This window comes from Pinus tabuliformis, chromosome 5_1, assembly GCF_031772625.1.
Source record: "Pinus tabuliformis cultivar Carrire ecotype Pingquan chromosome 5_1, CPIR1, whole genome shotgun sequence".
In the NCBI taxonomy this organism is placed as follows: Eukaryota; Viridiplantae; Streptophyta; class Pinopsida; order Pinales; family Pinaceae; genus Pinus; species Pinus tabuliformis.
In genome coordinates, this window is record NC_142305.1 from 328,467,871 (window position 1) to 328,485,491 (window position 17,621).

The 17,621-nt window shown below is 36.8% G+C and overlaps 1 protein-coding gene across 1 annotated transcript in view; it reads right to left on the bottom strand.

Moving 5' to 3' along the window:
- Window positions 1–324: 324 nt before the first annotated feature.
- LOC149164712 (uncharacterized) overlaps window positions 325–17,621 on the bottom strand; it is an 87,818-nt gene continuing 70,521 nt past the window's right edge. The window contains exons 3-5 of the mRNA XM_089429584.1: window positions 2,071–2,141; window positions 905–1,974; window positions 325–775 (exon numbers count right to left, since the gene is read on the bottom strand). Coding sequence (XP_089285710.1) covers window positions 712–775; window positions 905–1,974; window positions 2,071–2,141 — 1,205 coding nt within the window. The 3' untranslated portion in view covers window positions 325–711. The remainder of the gene's footprint in view (window positions 776–904; window positions 1,975–2,070; window positions 2,142–17,621) is intronic.

Here is a 17,621-nt window from a genome sequence, read left to right on the forward strand (position 1 = left end):
TGAGATCAAAACTTCCAAGATCTTACAAAATATATGGGGTCAGAAAGCTGGATTCTTTGCTTGCTGTTTGGATATGAGATAGTTAATATTTGCTGCAAGATGTTTGAATTGCCAGTATTCTTTTCTTGTTCCAACCTAACCATGCAATGTCCAATTATCAGATGTTGAATGTTCTGTTTAATGTGGTATGGATTAGAATTAAAATAACAAGTACAACTAATTCTAGGCAATATATACTATATAGTCTTAGATGTGAACTCCGTAGTAAGTTGTACCAAGCAATTTAGATAAATTTGCATTTTCTCATAAAAGCAGACACAAAACTGCTTCCAATTCAGTCACAAGCTGTTCTTTGTTCTTCATTTAATTAGAAAGTCTGATGTCAGGAGTATACAGATCACTCACAAGAGTTAAAATCAATCAGAAACTAAAAGATACAATACCGCAGTAAAACATCATGATGCTGAATCATATACATCACATATATCACAGTAAATTTATAAGCTTGACATGACAATCTGATGTACACTCCCTGGAATCCATCCTAGAGATGCTGCAAACAGACTAGTCCACAACCATGCTGGATGGCCACTAACTATGAAAATCACTGAAGCCAGCATCCATTGACAAAAATGGGAAAGCCATCGGTTTGTCAGAGTTGATAGCACACATGGATCAGTTTGCTTGACAAGAACTACTAATCAATGAGTGCTAAATCAAACATGACATGGCCTGTGTCTCTTTAGATGTTGCCTCCAATACAAATCCTATAACCCTACATGAGACAAGATGAATTATCATATTTTAAGAAATAAGGAACAGGATTATAAAAAACTGTTCTCAATTTTTGCAAGGCAAACTACATAACCAGTGATGGTACATTACAACAATACAATATCTCTACCATTTGTTCAAGTACTGATCTTTCCCCAAGCAGCCAACTGGAAAGCGATCTATGGATTTATTGCCAGGGTAAACTTGTAAAGGAGAACTAGCACCTCTTGGACCAAGTTCAACAGCTGGTATTTCTTTTACTGATTTGCCCTTGAGCGTGAAATGTTTTCTTAAACGGCTCTTACTTAAAAAGGACTTGCTCCTATGTGGAGACATTTGCACACCCCATTTCCTGCCCGATACATCTACCATATAATCTGACTGATGATAATTCTTACTTCCAGAAGAGCTGGGCCTGCCATCATCAGTAGTTAATTTGAACCTTGGAAATTTGTTAACTGGAGTGGAAATCATCTCTAGTTCATTAACTGAAACAGAATCAGTTGGGCTAGAGAGTAAGGGAGGCTTGAATGCTCCCACACACAAAGGACAAGGTGGATCATGCTTCTGAGACTTGGGAGTAGTCTGTTCCAGGCATTCTGCGTGATAAACATGGCTACAAGACAACACCCCTGCAACAGGCATATCACCAGTCCTTACCATCCTCTGAGAACTCCATGGTGATTTTTGAAAAAGCCATCTTTCACATAATGCACATTTAAGATCTTCATGTAAAGTGCTTGACAGTTTTGGATTCTCCAGATCAGTTCTTCCTGCTTGATCAGGGCTTTCATGGTCCCATCCAAAGTCAAGACTGCTTCCACTGCTCCACCTATATCGCAGTCTTTGAGAAGACGAGGCATGCTCTGCAAAACTCTGAATTTCGCTAAATTCAGGAACACTGCCAAAAGCTTTGAACTCAGAATGATGAATATTGCTATCAGACCATCCAGTTGAAGTCCTTCCCTCTGATGATATTAGCTTGCGGCTTCTACATTTGACATTTGTATGGACTTCACCATCTGAGGCCTGTCCTCCAAATGTAATTGGATAAACAGGTTTTGACATGAAAGAATAGCGACCAGAAAAGTTGCGATGTGAAGGTATGTGTATTATGCAACCTTGTTCAGAATCTCCAGCATCTGAATGAGATGAACTAGACTCTACGCTGTGAGGAATTTTAGACGTTCCTTCCAGTCCCTGTCAGAATAGGTCAATCAAACTCAATATCGGTCAGGTTCCATAAATGACAGATGCTTTTTAAAGCATTTCAAAAAAAAATGTTATATCAGTTACCTCCTTGGATAATGGAAGTGGCTTGGTTACCTCCTTGGATAATGGAAGTGGCAGACATCCCAATCTTGGTTCTGGACATAAGCAATGCCACTTGTTAGTCCTTTCAAGCATTGTCAATAATTACATGTAAGATAAAATACAGTTCACAGTGCACACTAGTTCCTGAAATTGTTTATGAAAAATTTTAACATAGATGACTGCCAACTGTGGCTACAATGATTAAACAAAGCACTAAATCGCATCAACTCATCTAACATCATCTCCTTCAGACTTTGTAGTGCATTCCAGTAATTCATTAGTGTATAACATATTTGACAGCTGAGAGTCACAAACTTGATTTACTCTTCTGTAACAATTTTAGGACGGCACTTCAATTGCTCTCAGCCTTGAGCTTATTTCCTCCAGCATAATGTAGTTCAATGTGCTCCACCATACCCCAAAACTGTTTAGTAATGATGCTATTGTTTATTTCAAATGTATATAAAACATAGAATATCTTCATTTCGGTTCTGACTCTCCAGGTATTAATTAATGGATGACTATTTGGTAATTATTGCAACCAAACCAAACAAGTACCTGACCTCCTTTACTCCGACATACTGTCAATTTTCTTTCCTCCAATTTTAATCTTTAGTAAGCAACTTCCCAATCAATTCATCTGTTACTAAGATCTCATATTAAGGTTAGCCATGTCACAGTAGTAACTCATTACAAGATTATGGTTCTAGACTTCATCATTTTACATGCTCAGCTCCATTGATCAAGACTTTCTATTTCATACACTCATGCCGAAATGATGATTGACTAACCATTCAACTTCCATCAATATACAGAAGGAAACAATGGTGACACCATGAATTTATTTTACTGCGACCTACTGTGAATTTTCTTTCCTCCACTTTTAGTCAATGTTGCAAGCATCGGCATCAGGTTAAAATCAGCAAGGGTCCAAAAAACTAAAAAACCATAAAAATCTGGAAAATATCAGTAGAAATTGGCAATTGCCTAGGCCAAAAAATCGTGATTTCGTGATAAAATCAGGATGTTCGCAATACTTCTTTTAGTCTTTTGATAAACCACTTGATAATCAATTCATTTATCGCTAATATGTGATACTTAAAGGTTATATATGTCACAGTAATGAAGACATTGGCAATTTACATGCTTGGATCCATTCATCGAGATTTCCTATTTCATACCTAGCTAACAATTCTTATCCCATGTCAAAATGACGCTCCAACAGTCATCCAACCTCTATCAATATACAGCAGGTGACAATGGTGATCAATGAATTTATTTTTCTGCTTTGAAAATGCCATGGCCCCTTTCAGTTCAAGGAATAAGTCCTGTTGTAGAAGAGACTGCTATTTGGCTTTCTGTAAAAGTTTCTCAGGGTGAGTCACATAAGAAATGCCAATACTAAACAAAAGTAAAGTTGACTTGGATTAGCTGGATCACAAATAAGTTGTGTAGTTTTTTTTCTTTGCAACTATAAGAATGCCATTGTTGAACGCTACAGCTCAACAGGTTTGAAAGAAGACCTCGTTCATTTTGAAATTTGTTCGCATTGAAGTGTAATCATTCTGCAACATATTTGCATTTAAAAGAGTTCAATGTATCCAAAATGTACATGATTATCCACGCCACTTCTGAGAAGAATCAGAATATCATTAAAAATAAAAACACAAACCAGTAAATGGCCGACAACTTCATAAATATTTGGAAAATATGTAACTGTTTATGATATGGCCCTGATGAACATCTCAACTTGTAGTAAACACTTTTTTGGAAATGCATCTTATATCTTTTTTAACAATAATACAAATTTGGATTCTGACTTCAATCGGATACAATCCAGGGTATGCAAAATGCATATAATTTTAATAAACAACAAAAAAATAAAAACTTGTTGAAAAAATAAAAAAAGCATTTCAAAAACACAAGAGTAGAAATTGCACAACATACCAAATAACCTGCAAATTATTTAAAATTTTTGCAGATGTCCACCAGAGTGTGTGTGTGTGCGAGCTAAAAATGATACTCCTATAACATAAACCCCTTCATTTAATTACCTCTCAAAATACTTGATAAACTTTAAGGTAATGTGAATTATGGCCGTAACATAATGAACTCTCAAAAGCAAACCAACTGTTAAATATTATTTATTAGTTCAATTAATAAATCAAGGCACAGCAGATGCTTAATGACTATTATAATATATGCTCGAAGGATATTGGATGGATAAGAACAAAACAGATGGACGGACAGATATAATAGTCCCTTACAGAACATACCTCCTTCCCATTTCCTGACCTTGATTCCTTACGATCATCTCTCATCATGAAAAGTACCACCCACCGTCACCAAACAATTATCACAGACCTTGGCAGAATGAATTTTTTCATACAGTAAGTTGAACCCATCCACCAACGAGGTACAACAGCTGAGACTCTTGAACGGATACGAAAAAAAGAGAAATGCCTATGATTGATGGGGCAGAAATGCCTAAGAAAATTTGTATTTGCAGTTTCGAACAATATATCTGAATCTTTGGCTTGAATGACATTTTTTAATGATACACTAGGGTTTCTGTATGAATAGAATCCAAAATTGAGGGAAATTTAGCTGAATCAAATTGCTGGCCAAGTATCCTAACGAAAAGACATGATTCAGACAACTTCTGCTATTATGTAATTAATGGAGCCAAATTAATACCATAAAATATCCATCCACAATCATAAAATGAGGCAAATAAAGTAGGTTTAATTATTATGTAATTAATGGAACCAAAGCATGACTATATAAATTAACCCTCCCTACATAGGCAAGGAGAATATGGACAATTCTTGAGCTTGAAGAATATTTTCATCCATTTACTGGTGTTAAGAGGCAGCAATAACAATGTGGTAGAATGCATCCAAATTATCCTCTATCCATCCAAAATCATAAAATGAGGGAAATAAAGTTAGTTTTAGTTCAGGAATCACATCTTGATGTCAAGCAATAGAAAAGTTACATGGTGCATTGTGTCTTGAATACTTGACTATCCTCTATAAGTAGCCCCTTTGAAAATATCATTGCCATGCAATCACCTGTTTCAGAACAAAGATCCATGGAAACCCACCAAGTGTTAATCAATGATATCTTCATGTGACATAATGGCAGATTGAGTATCTTTAAAACAAAATGCTCCCTCGTCCCAAACTTTATATGGTTGGGAAGGTGGGCCCAAAAGGAGCACTCTCTAATGGAAAGCAGGGGAAGGAACAACAGATAAGATCAAGATAAGATGAGATGAGATCATTTTATTAATGTCCAATGAATGACCACAAAAGTAGGTCAATGGGACAATAGAATACAACCAGTATAAATACAATGTAGGAGAGCGAGCGCATCTCCTAGACTAATCTAGTAGAGACTCCCTCTTTCCAACCAAAAACTCCACCCCCTTCTCACATTCTCTCCTCGATCCAACTTGGGAGAGGAGGTTTTCTAAAGATCAAGGGGGAGAAATACAAGGGCCCAAATCCTCTCCCACAAGAAGGATTGATCTACTGCTGCTAATCTGTCAACAGTCAATGAGACCAATTGAAACTCAAAATTGAAACAATGATAGCCTACAGATGTTATTAAGGCAATGAAATGCCCAATTGTTACGCAACACCAATAAGAGGATGCATTTAGATGTATAATGGGAAGCGCTATACCATGGAAGAAGTGAATGGCTAGATACCATACCAGATATATGAAGACATAAAATGCATTAGGTGCTTTAAGCATGAATCATTGGCCTCTTATGGTAAAGGATTAAGGTTTACTCTTGGTTTGAACTTCAAACACAATATGTCAGTAATATATCAAGAGAAAGCACACCTTCAACAAAACCCTGCTGGGTAATAATCCCTCGCACTCCAACTTGAAATCTCAGATATCAAACATATAAAAGTGGAACCATTGTCACAGCAGAAAAGATTTTAACAGGAGACTGAAATACAGCAGCAGACTCTAAATTCAGGTGGTCCAGAAGAGAAGGCAGCTCCACCAGACAGAACAAGGAACTAAACCTTGGGGTTCATGGACTCCCTAACTCCATAGCCCATAGGATCTTTTACAGATAAACAACTCTTCCTTCATGACACACAAGATCTGAAAAGTATCAACCTCAAGGGTACATGGATGGGCACCTCAATACTTTATGACTTTGAGTGACTCACTCAGAGCCCTTCCAACAAAGAGACAATTATCCTCCCTTCAACACGGGATCTTTCTCGACACAGACCTCACCAAACCTCAATTGGTGGAGGTCAAACAGTCTAGGGAACAGATAATGACACAAGTTACAACCAGAAAAGAGGGTAAGTGAGTGGTCATCAAGGCATCAAAGCAATTACTCGAGACTACTGCCTGGGTGGTCTTGCCCTTGCTCTAAATGACAGACCTGGCAATAACAGGGGTTCATTTGCCACTTCCATTGCCCCTTGGAATTGCAACAAGGCAGGCCTATTCTTCTTCTCAGGGCACATTTCACGATGTGGTTGGGTCTCAAGACCTCCTTCTCACAAAGACATGTGATCACCATGCAAACACCAACCCGGATGCACTCACCCTGCAAACACCCACCCAGATGCACGAGTATCAATAGATTCGATCTACAAACAAGGGACATGTCACTACAATGGCACTAGTGGTTTCATGGAGTTGCATGCCTTATCTATGACTCTCTCCAAGGTTGTTTCCATGGTTACTTTGGACAAGAATGCCAGACCTTGTAGGCCCAAATCCATAGGAGTGCCGCCTTACTTCAAGATGCCTACATTGCAATCTACTATTTTACCCAGCCAAATCACATTTTGCACATTACAAAGAGTCAAAGGGGAACCCTTTCCTTGACCTTTATGTTAACATTTCACAATACTATGCTGTCAAGGAGGTTATTCTTTTGGGGGGCTTCAACACCCATACCACAAAGACACGGGTGTTGATACATGACAAATCCTAGGATGCACTTGCTTTCAAGATATTGTCCCCAAAACCATGGACCTTCAATATATTGTCCATAAAACCATGGGCCTTAACAAATATTTCAACAACAAGATCAGGCCACTCACGGCCTATAGGAAACACCATCTACAACTTGTGAAACCCCATGACACATTGCTCCTAAATGGTATCCCTTGCTACCCCCACTCAAGGGGTTTTGCATGCTTCCCCCCATAATGGCCCAACCAATGTGATTGACTAGGTCTTGGTCAACCAACAGCTATGCCTACACAGATGTCATCTCTTTGTCTCTTCCCTTCTGCTTGTTGACTATGCCCTACTCACCTTCTCAAACTTCATCCGCCATCTCCCCCCCCCCCCCAACAACACAGTTCTCAACCCCATCCTACTATTTTCTTTGACAAGTTGTATACAAACTCTTGCACCACCCATCTTCAAGAATTATTCCCTCACTTCCTACTTTTCTCATCCTTGGAAGCACCACAACCAAATATGAGATTCTCTTCAAAGCCCTCATAGAGGCAACCTTTGACTCCTACTCACACTTTGTCGAGCAACACACCCACACCCCTCTTTGGCCCTTACCCCATGTACTATTGGTTTAACAAGGATTGCAACCTTCTCCATAAGCACCTTTGTTTCGCCTTCACATATGGTCCTCCATCCTTCTCTTGTCTTCCAAAATTTTGTCATTGCCTTCTCCATCATTAAAAGCATGCACTCCTTTCACTAAGGAGACACAAGCTTTGTGCAACCCTTCACCAATCCCACAAAAACTTTTGGTACACCCTTCTCCCTAAAAATCACACCCTCCCCCAAACTTAAGACCATCAATCCATGTTTTTCCATATAATATCCCTCTATGATGTTCCAAGAAAGCCCTCACATGTATCCCCATGCCTCCCCCCAACCCCACCCCACCCCACTTCCTGTCATTCCTCTTCCTAAAGAAACATCAAGAGAGCATCGAAAAGTTACGAGCACCAACAAGGCAACAAATGAGGAAGGCTTCCAAGCAAAGTTCCTCAAACATAGTATCTAGTCTCCCAAGTAAGAAATTATTGATTCCTTTAACCATATTGATTGCTTACATCAAGACATTATTGATTCCTTTAACTATATTGATTGCTCACGTCTCCTCCATATGTGGTATAAACATATCACACATGTTTCTCAAATCACAATCAAGCTCAGATTTGAACAATTATCAAACTATCATGGTTGGGCACACATTCTTAAGGCTATATGCTATAGTTTTGCACATATAGATTTTAGATGGAATCATGGAACTAGAAAGTAGGCACCTCAAGGCCAAAGGAAAAACAAGTTTCCACCCAAAATACTAGACAACCAACCACATCTTTGTTGAGAAATCCTTAGGGCAGCATACTTAGGGTTTTCTTTAATTTGATTTCTCTTTCTTGACACTTTCTTGTAATGTTCCTTATTAATTCTTCTTTACAATTATTATATTTTTATCATCAAGACAAATGCCAAACAATGAAGATCACAAACACAACAAAAGAACACAAGATGTAGGCACTCAGCCAGGGCAAAACCCCTCTTCTAAGGGAAAGCCCAAAAATTCTTCTTCTCTTCTTTTAGAACCAAATCAAATGAGTCAACCAAGACCTCTAGACCAACAATAGGCCCTCCTCCATCCAAGTCGGCCTTTGAACTATCCTTCCTTTATCAAGATAAAGATGCCCAAGTCAACAAACTGTTATATCATCAAAGTCAAGCCATGTCAATGCAAACTTTTGCTCCAATTAGGATCTTGGCCTTCCTTTTATCTCTGCAACTTATGTTCCTCCGGCCCTGTTGTTCCATCTTGGACTTTCTCGCACGTGTGACAGACGGACAGATTTCGATCCTTCTAGGCTTGACAAGAGGCCCCTTCCTTCTTCACATTCATTCTTCTTTCTTGGCAGTAGATTTAGACATTTTTCTAAGTATTTCGTAGTCTTTCTTCAATTGAATTGCAGATCGAAATTCTTCTTATTTGGCCTCACAATAGGTGGAATACATCTCTTATTTATAGTCTTCAAGCGTGGACGATTTCCCTTAATGAGGCCAACTTGACAGTAGAGTGAGCCGGCTTGGAGGAGGGAGGATAAATGACTTATTTTGACCCAAAAATAATTTTCTTTCTTCACATAAAAAGCCCAAGAAGTGTCTAATACTTGATGACAATAACTATGACTCAAGACACTAGCCTAGAAGCACTCAATGGGTGCTTTGACCTAGAAACGTAATCAAATGAGCATGAAACCCATGCTTATAAATAATAATTCTTCTTTTTCTTTTCTTTTGACAAATACATTATAGGATGAGCTAAACAACAATTATGAAGTCCAATACTAGTTACATTTTCAACAATCCCTCTTAACTAGGAAGGTATTCGTAATTGATCAATCGATACAAGGCTGACCTCAATTTGAAATGTTCCAAGAAGAGTACAACAGCATATGCAATGCTAGATACCAAACTCGCAAGGTATCATATCAAAGATCCATGTGTAGACATTATTTCAAGGATCCAGTGTCATCATCAAGACACCAATTCAAGGATCCGAGTATCATTTCCAAGACACTAATTCAAGGATCTAAGACACTAATAAGGACTAAGGAGTCATCAAGGCAACATGCCACTATCGGTACCATCAAGCTACAACCCTAGAATCAATCCAACAAGACATAGATACCATCTAGGCCTCCATACCAAGACACCAACCCTCACAGGATCTAGGTATCATCAAGGTCAAACACTAAAGCGGGGCTCCATAAGACCAAGATACCCTCCCACACCAAGACGTAGACATCATCAAGGCCAAATTATAACTAAGATTTCAATGCCAACCAGGCCAAGATGTCCTCCCAAGTACCATCATACCAGCAACTTATGGTGCTTATCTCTCCCTCTCAACCAAATCAGAGATATCCATCAATCCAAATATACAAACTTCTCAGGGAGAGATCAACACATAAGCTACTTGTTCATCCATCTGAACATACTATAGCCTCACGACCCCAATCACTTCCAATATGTTGGTTCTTATTATTGATATGTTAACACAATCTTCGGGATCCTCAACCATTCCGATGTTGCTTAGGTCATCACAATCTCCAAACAAATCTTGACTGAAGCTTCCTTCTCCAACTTCACCAGCAACACCAAACTCAGCTTTAGCGCTTCTCAAAACAACCGAATCTTATCTTCAACACATCAATACCAGCAGTGCCTTAGCTATTCTCCGATCTCATTTTCTCCTTACCATACGGATGGCTGACACATCATGTCCTCCCTCTCAATTATGGAGGATATACACTTTCATCCAAGCTCCCTCTCAACTAGTGATAAGTCCACTATCAACAACTTCTATTCTTCCAACTACACAGGCTCTTTCTTTTGCTTCATCATATCATCGGAGAACTTTGACCTTCCAAAACATCATTCCTTTTATCATCATATGGCAACATGGTCATCTTTTCAACCATCTACATAAACTTCAATGTCATTAAGATTCTTACAACTCCCTCTTTCCATCATGCTCAACATCATCATAAAGTCATCATCAAGTATGAGGTAGGCATACCTCTTTATAATCTCTTGAAAACTATGTACCTACAAATCTCATTAACAAGTACAAATAAGCACACAAATATATATGTACAAGAGCATGAAATTAACTTTATCAATCCAGGGTTATCATGTTAGCACAAGGAGAGCATCTAGGGTTATCAAAACTTTGAATAAGAAATTAAACTTTAGATATTCAAAATCTAAACAATCATAGCTAAAGCAATCAGCTAGGGTTTCACTTTCATGCCTTAGATTCTTATAACAACCTTAGTTAGGATTTTTTCACGAACCCTAGATACTATCATCAAAACTTTAATATTAAACCTTAGATATTCAATAACTAAATCATGTTAAGGTTTCAACCATTCCAAAAGCATTTACATCTAGGTTTTCACCTTCATGTCCTAAAATCTTATTTCAATTTTTATTAGGGTTTTATCATAAACCCTAGATAATAGCATCAAACTATAAAAATCTAGGATTTTATCGTATGCCCTAGATAGCATCATGTTAGGTTTTCAACCATTGTGGAAGCATTTACATCTAGGGTTTCACTTTCATGTCCTAGAATCTTATTTCAATTTTACTAGGGTTTTTATCATAAACCCTAGATAATAGCATCAAACTATAAAAATCTAGGGTTTTATCGTATGCCCTAGATAGCAACAAACCATAAAAAATAAAAAGATAAGGTTTTACCAAAATGAACAAATAGCAAAAGATAGTTATTCCAAGGCTTGTTTAATCTAGAGATCAAACACCCTTAACAATATAAGAATCTGTATGATTCTATAGCAAAAGGCTTATAAATGAGAGAAAAATTATAAAGACAAAATAATTGTACCTTCTTTTATATGATGGAGACATACTACAAACTTTGCAATCTTAAACATACCTTGAGTTGCTCTTACTACAAACCTTGAAGAGCTCTCTCTCACAACGACAGTCTTCTTCAACGAAGCATCATCCTCATGGTCCATCTTCATACAAGTCTACCTTTTATTAGAGTGCCCAAGGATTCAATTTGATTAGCAAGTTACAATTCTCTTTGTTCATCATGCACTTCAGTGTTTCCTTATGTACTTGCAACATTTACTAACAAGTACCACCAAAAGCATACAAGTACAAGAGTATGATAAATGATTTTGACTATCTAGAGATTTCATGGAATGTTTTTAGAGAGGAAGAATTCCTAGGGTTAAAAGATTCTTGAAGTCACCTTTCAAAATATCAACCCTAGGATTTGAATTATCCTCGCTAAGGTTTGCCATTTCTCCCTAGACTACCTACAAACCCTAGAAACCAAAAGCTAGGGTTCCTATGAGGGAACAAAATAGAATAGGGTTGGGGTTTCCATATGATTAGGGTTTTCATGTACTATCTAGGGTTTACAATCCCTAGATATTAATCAATCTTTAACACAAAGATAACTTGCAACAAAAACCCTAAAACATTTCATTCTAGACCCTTAACAAATAAACATGCTAGACCATTGAGCTTATTGCTTTCCTTGCAAACTGAAAACAAATTGTTAGATGAATGAAACATAAAGAGCAATACCAATACCTACTTGTGTTTGATGAGGACTTGATGATATACAGTAATATCAACTTGCTTCAAGCTAATCCCAAGATGCTAGATGCTTTCTCTTTCAAGATGACAATATGTTGCTTCTCTTGAATGCTGCTACAATTCTTCAAACAATAACCTTTATTGCTACTTTCTTGCTTTAAACAATCCCTTGGAAAGTTCCCAAAGGTTTCCTTTTTAAGGAATTTAGACTTCTGTGATCCATAACATTGTTTAGAAAATCTTCGGCAAAATCACATAACCAATCTTTTGTCGACGCGTTTCGAACCAACCAGTGTGGTTCATCAACTTGTCCTGACGATGAACCACACTGGTTGGTTCGAAACGCGTCGACAAAAGATAGGTTTCCTTTTATTCGGTGTTCTTTGATAATAGATTTTTTTGATCTTGGAACTTCTAAAGTTTATATAGTGACTACAGTTCTCTAGTTAGGGAACTTTACAGTTACTGCAAAAAAGCCTTGAAACTAGGTTTTGATGGATTTATTTGTTGTGGCTTCACTTCTCTTTTACTTTGCTTGCTTCAAGGACAAATTCTAGACCACTGATAGGTCTTGGTCTTTCTTATGAAACTGTATATGACCCCTGGCCTAGAACGGTCCTCCTAATATGTGTCTCGAACTTTTGTTAAAATTGGAGATGGAATATTTTTCGGCCTTTCTCGATACCCTGGAATCCTCAGTCCTTACAACCGCATTTCTTAATTGATTTAGCCCTAGACTAAACCCTCAAACAATCCACGAATCCTCTGAAGTTGTTGGTCTTGTTCATAGAGATATATCTCATGATAGAGTGCCCATACTTACCTATTTACTTCACATCTAGTCTTCTTCTTAATCAACTTGTCTTTTCTAGATTTGAAAACCCTTAATAACAACAGTGATCTTCCACCTGCTTATGTTACTGTCCTTAGCTCTGATACCATGTTGAGAAATCCTTAAGGCAGCATGGTTAGGGTTTTCTTCAATTTGATTTCTCTTTCTTGACACTTTCTTGTGATGTTCCTTATTAATTCTTCTTTCCCATTAATAATTATTATATCTTTATCATCAAGACAAATGCCAAACAATGAAGATCACTAACACAACAAAAGAACACAAGATGTAGGCACTCAACCAGGGAAAAACCCCTTTTCTAGAGGGAAACCCAAAAATTCTTCTTCTCTTATTCTTAGAACCAAATCAAATGAGACAACCAAGACAGGTACACCAACAATAGGTCCTCCTCCATCCAAGTCAGCCTTTCAACTATCCTTCCTTTATCGAGATTAAAATGCCCAAGTCAACAAACTATTATATCATCAAAGTCAAACCAAGTCAATGCAAACTTTTGCTCCAATTAGGATCTCGGCCTTCCTTTTATCTTTGCAACTTTTGTTCCTTCAGCCCTGCTGTTCCATCTTGGACTTTCTCGCACGTGTGATAGACAGAGACAAATTTCGGTCCTTCTAGGCTTGACAAGAGGCTCCTTCCTTCTTTGCATTCATTCTTATTTCTTGGCAATAGATTTGGACATTCTTCTAAGTATTTTGCACTCATTCTTCAGTTGAATTGCAAATCAAAATTCTTCTTACTTGCCCTCACAATAGGTCGAATACATCTCTTATTATAGTCTTCAAGTGTGGATGATTTCCGTTAATGAGGCCAACTTGACAGTAGAGTGAGCCAACATGGTGGAGCTAGGATAAAAGACTTATTTTGACGTAAAAATAATTTTCTTTCTTTAAATAAAAATCCCAAAAAGGGTCTAATACTTGATGACAAGAACTATGACTCAAGACACTAGCCTAGAAGCACTCAATGGGTGCTTTGACCTAGAAACATAATCAAATGAGCATGAAACCCGTGCTTATAAATAATAATTCTTCTTTTTCTTTTCTTTCGAAAAATACATTATATCATGAGCTAAACAACAATTATGAAGACCGATACTAGTTACATTTTCAACAATCTTCACACTCGGGGCTATTATCAAGGAGGCTCGTCATCACTTTCAAAAGTGCTCTATTATTTCGTAGACCTTCAAAAAGCTTTCGGTGAACTAGAGAGTAGGCACCTCAGGGCTAAAGGACAAACAAGTTTCCACTCGAAGCATGAGACAACCAACCACACCTTCATACTCTAGGCCATTATCAAGGAGGCTTGTCATCACTCTTCAAAAGTGTTTTATTGTTTCATAGACTATCAAAAACCTTTGGACTTGGTAATAAGGAAAAAGTCTTAATGGAATTGGCATTCAAGATATCCTCCTAACTACCATCATGCAACTTTGCTAGTCAATTCGTAGCCATGTCTCCAAACAACACAACCTCTCTAACTTCATCAACAACAACATAGGAGTGAAATGGGGTTGTTAATTTTCAGTGACTCTCACAGATCTACATTATCAAGTTGGAATCATTTGTGTGCATATTCAGGAGGAGGATAATTGCCTCCTTCATCATGTGTTGATCTTCGCTCCTCTTCTTCAATGACTTAATCCTATTGGCTTTCTTATTAAAGGGCATGTTGACCACTACGTGTCAACGACCCATAGCAGTACACCCCCTTTTTCGCAAAAGGGATAGCACTTGATTGATGTGTCAATGTCGTCCAGCTATCGTCATCAGCCTAACTTCCATATGTTATGTAAACCCATTCTGCATGTGTATAATGTAAATAATCTCAGCAGACTTGTGTTATATATGCAACGACCTAGGTAAACCTACCTTTCTAGTGACGATCTCCATTCTAGGAGGTTTTTCATCTCACCGATCCATTTTCAAATGATCAACAGAGTATTTTCCTCCAGTCTTACCCCAAAGTTGGAATAGATTTTGTCACTAGGATCTTAGGCGAGTCCTAGTGTTATAGATCAAGTCTATGTAAAAGTAATTTGGGAATAATCCTAATTATTTGGTTAGATTATTTTATTACAAATTGCTTGGTATGTTGGATTATACCTGTGTCGCAGAACCGAGTAGTTTGTGAAGGTCTATTACAAATGGGTTTTCTCCCTTGTGATATAAAAAATATGTAAATCATGTTGTAAAATATCTAGTGCATGGTCCCTCATAATTAAAAAACCATGGCTAAACATTTGAGAGTTGGAAAAATAATTTATCCCCTCAGATTAATTAATTAAATTTTCTGGCCCAAAATTAATTAAAATCCTAAGCCATAAATTTAATTAATTCTAAGTTCTAAGTAAATTTAAATTCTCCAAAAGCAAAATTCATTGGTCCTAAAAAATTAAATTTTAAGAGGTCTCGAGAGTAAAGTAAATTAATTATTTTTTATAAATTTTAAACCTTTGATTTCTGGAAGTTAAGTCAAAGTCAATTTTTTGGGGAAATTAACTCAAAAATTCTATTTTTGAGTTAATTAAAATGCATTTAAATAAAAAATTCGATTTTCCTCAAAAAGAAAATATTTCGACAGATGAGATTAAAAGAAATTTTGATCTTCATCAACGATCGAAATTATTTTAACAAGAATCACTCGAATTAGCCGTTGGAAGATTTATCTTTAAATAGGAGGTCATTTGTCAGTGGATCTATCCGATCTTTGAATCGTGTATTAAGCTCTCAAGCTCTCTTGTATATTTTTTGGAATTAATGCAAAAGTCTTTGGGGTTTCAACATGCGATGGTGTTCCTCTTCATGAATTTATGGTAACATTGTTTTAATTTCTGCTTAATATTATGTGAAAACTATCAATCAATAGCTCTCTTAGAATAATCTGAATACAGGCATCTTATTCACTTTGTTGGATCTAGGGTAACAGTTTTAATTTTGATTGAATTAGTAGGTATCTCTATTTCTTCAGAATTTTATTATTATTCTATTTCTCTACGTGTTTTGATGGTTGATCTAGTGTTTGCAGAAGATCTCTTTGGTTTTCATTGAGTGTTTGGGGATAGTCCTCGGTTGGACCAGCGAACTCTCAACACATATTTTTTAAAGAGCCTACCTCATATAAGCTTCAGGATTTATCTAACAATCTATTTTTTCTATAAGGTGTTTCTAGGCTAGTACCTCATCTAAATTGTTTATCTCCATTTTTTATTGAGCTTTAAATGATCTATTTGCTCTTTCTAAAGCTACTCTATCTGATCTATGGGCAGAGGTGTCCTCATACATTATTTAGATTTGCAGATTATCTTGAAAATACTTGCAAATAATTTTTAGATTTCATTTAATTTTGTAGTTTAAATTTAACTTTTAATTTTTTTCAAGTTTTTTTAATCCTACATTCAAAATATGGAATTAGTTTTTTACATTTGTGTCTATACATACTAACCCTTTGTATTTTTTTTGTATATAATTATTTTAAATGTTTGATTTACTTATGAATGTTGTAATTAATTTATGAATAATTTTGTCTAACCCTTTCATTTTCCATCATCTATATAATTAGTGGGGTTTTCTCTTACAAATTTAATTGCACGGCTAGCTCCTTCACCATTTTGCAGGTATTATATCCAAAGGAAAAACATTTCATTGAAGTTTTCAGTGTTCAAACGACATTCAAAGGGGACCGAGGGAATTGAGAGATCCAGGGTGATGAACTCCTTTAAGGCCGAAAGTCTGAATCTGATGGGGTTTTCATTACATTTTTGAGGGTCATTTTCCAATCTGACAAGGCCACAGGAGTTTAACGTTTTTTCTGGGCTCACACAGGCCTTTGATCTACAATCTGGTGACCCCGTACCCTCACTAAATTTTTTTAAGGCAGCCGCTGGTCTAAAAACCTGAACCTGACTGCAAATCATATTTCTGTCAGGGGTTTCGTATCTTAAAAATATATATATATATTTTACAAAATAAATTCTGAGATATTTCTCCATTTTTACCATCAAAAATTTGACTCAGTTTGACTTTTTTGCAGGCATATGGCCAATTTTTGGGTATACGTTTGATTGCAGAGCTTCCTTGAGCCTATCTTGCTCTAGCTGTAGGCATTTTAAAATCTTTTCCTTTCTGAATATAGTCTTGGGTCGATTATTTATGATTGCAGGTCAGCATTACAGCATTGGAAGGGTTTCATCACTGGTTTGGAGCCAAGAAATTGCCATTTGATCACCACACTTGATATATCATTTGCAGGAGTGAGGCCGCAGGGCCCAGAGGGTTCAAATCTTCTCCAACATTCACTTGTTGCAGACTGTCTATCACTCATATCTAAAGCGTGATAGCTGGAGGGTATTCACACAAAATTTGATAATTAAAGGGTTTGAAATCATTTAAATTCACCACATATAATTCATCAGGGTTTTTAACAGGTCTTCTAACTTATCTTTCTTACCCAAAATTGTCTGGACTGTTTTGCAAGCAAACTTTGTGACTGATTACAAAATTTGCAGTGACTAATCTCATCTTAACAGCAGTGTTTTTAACGT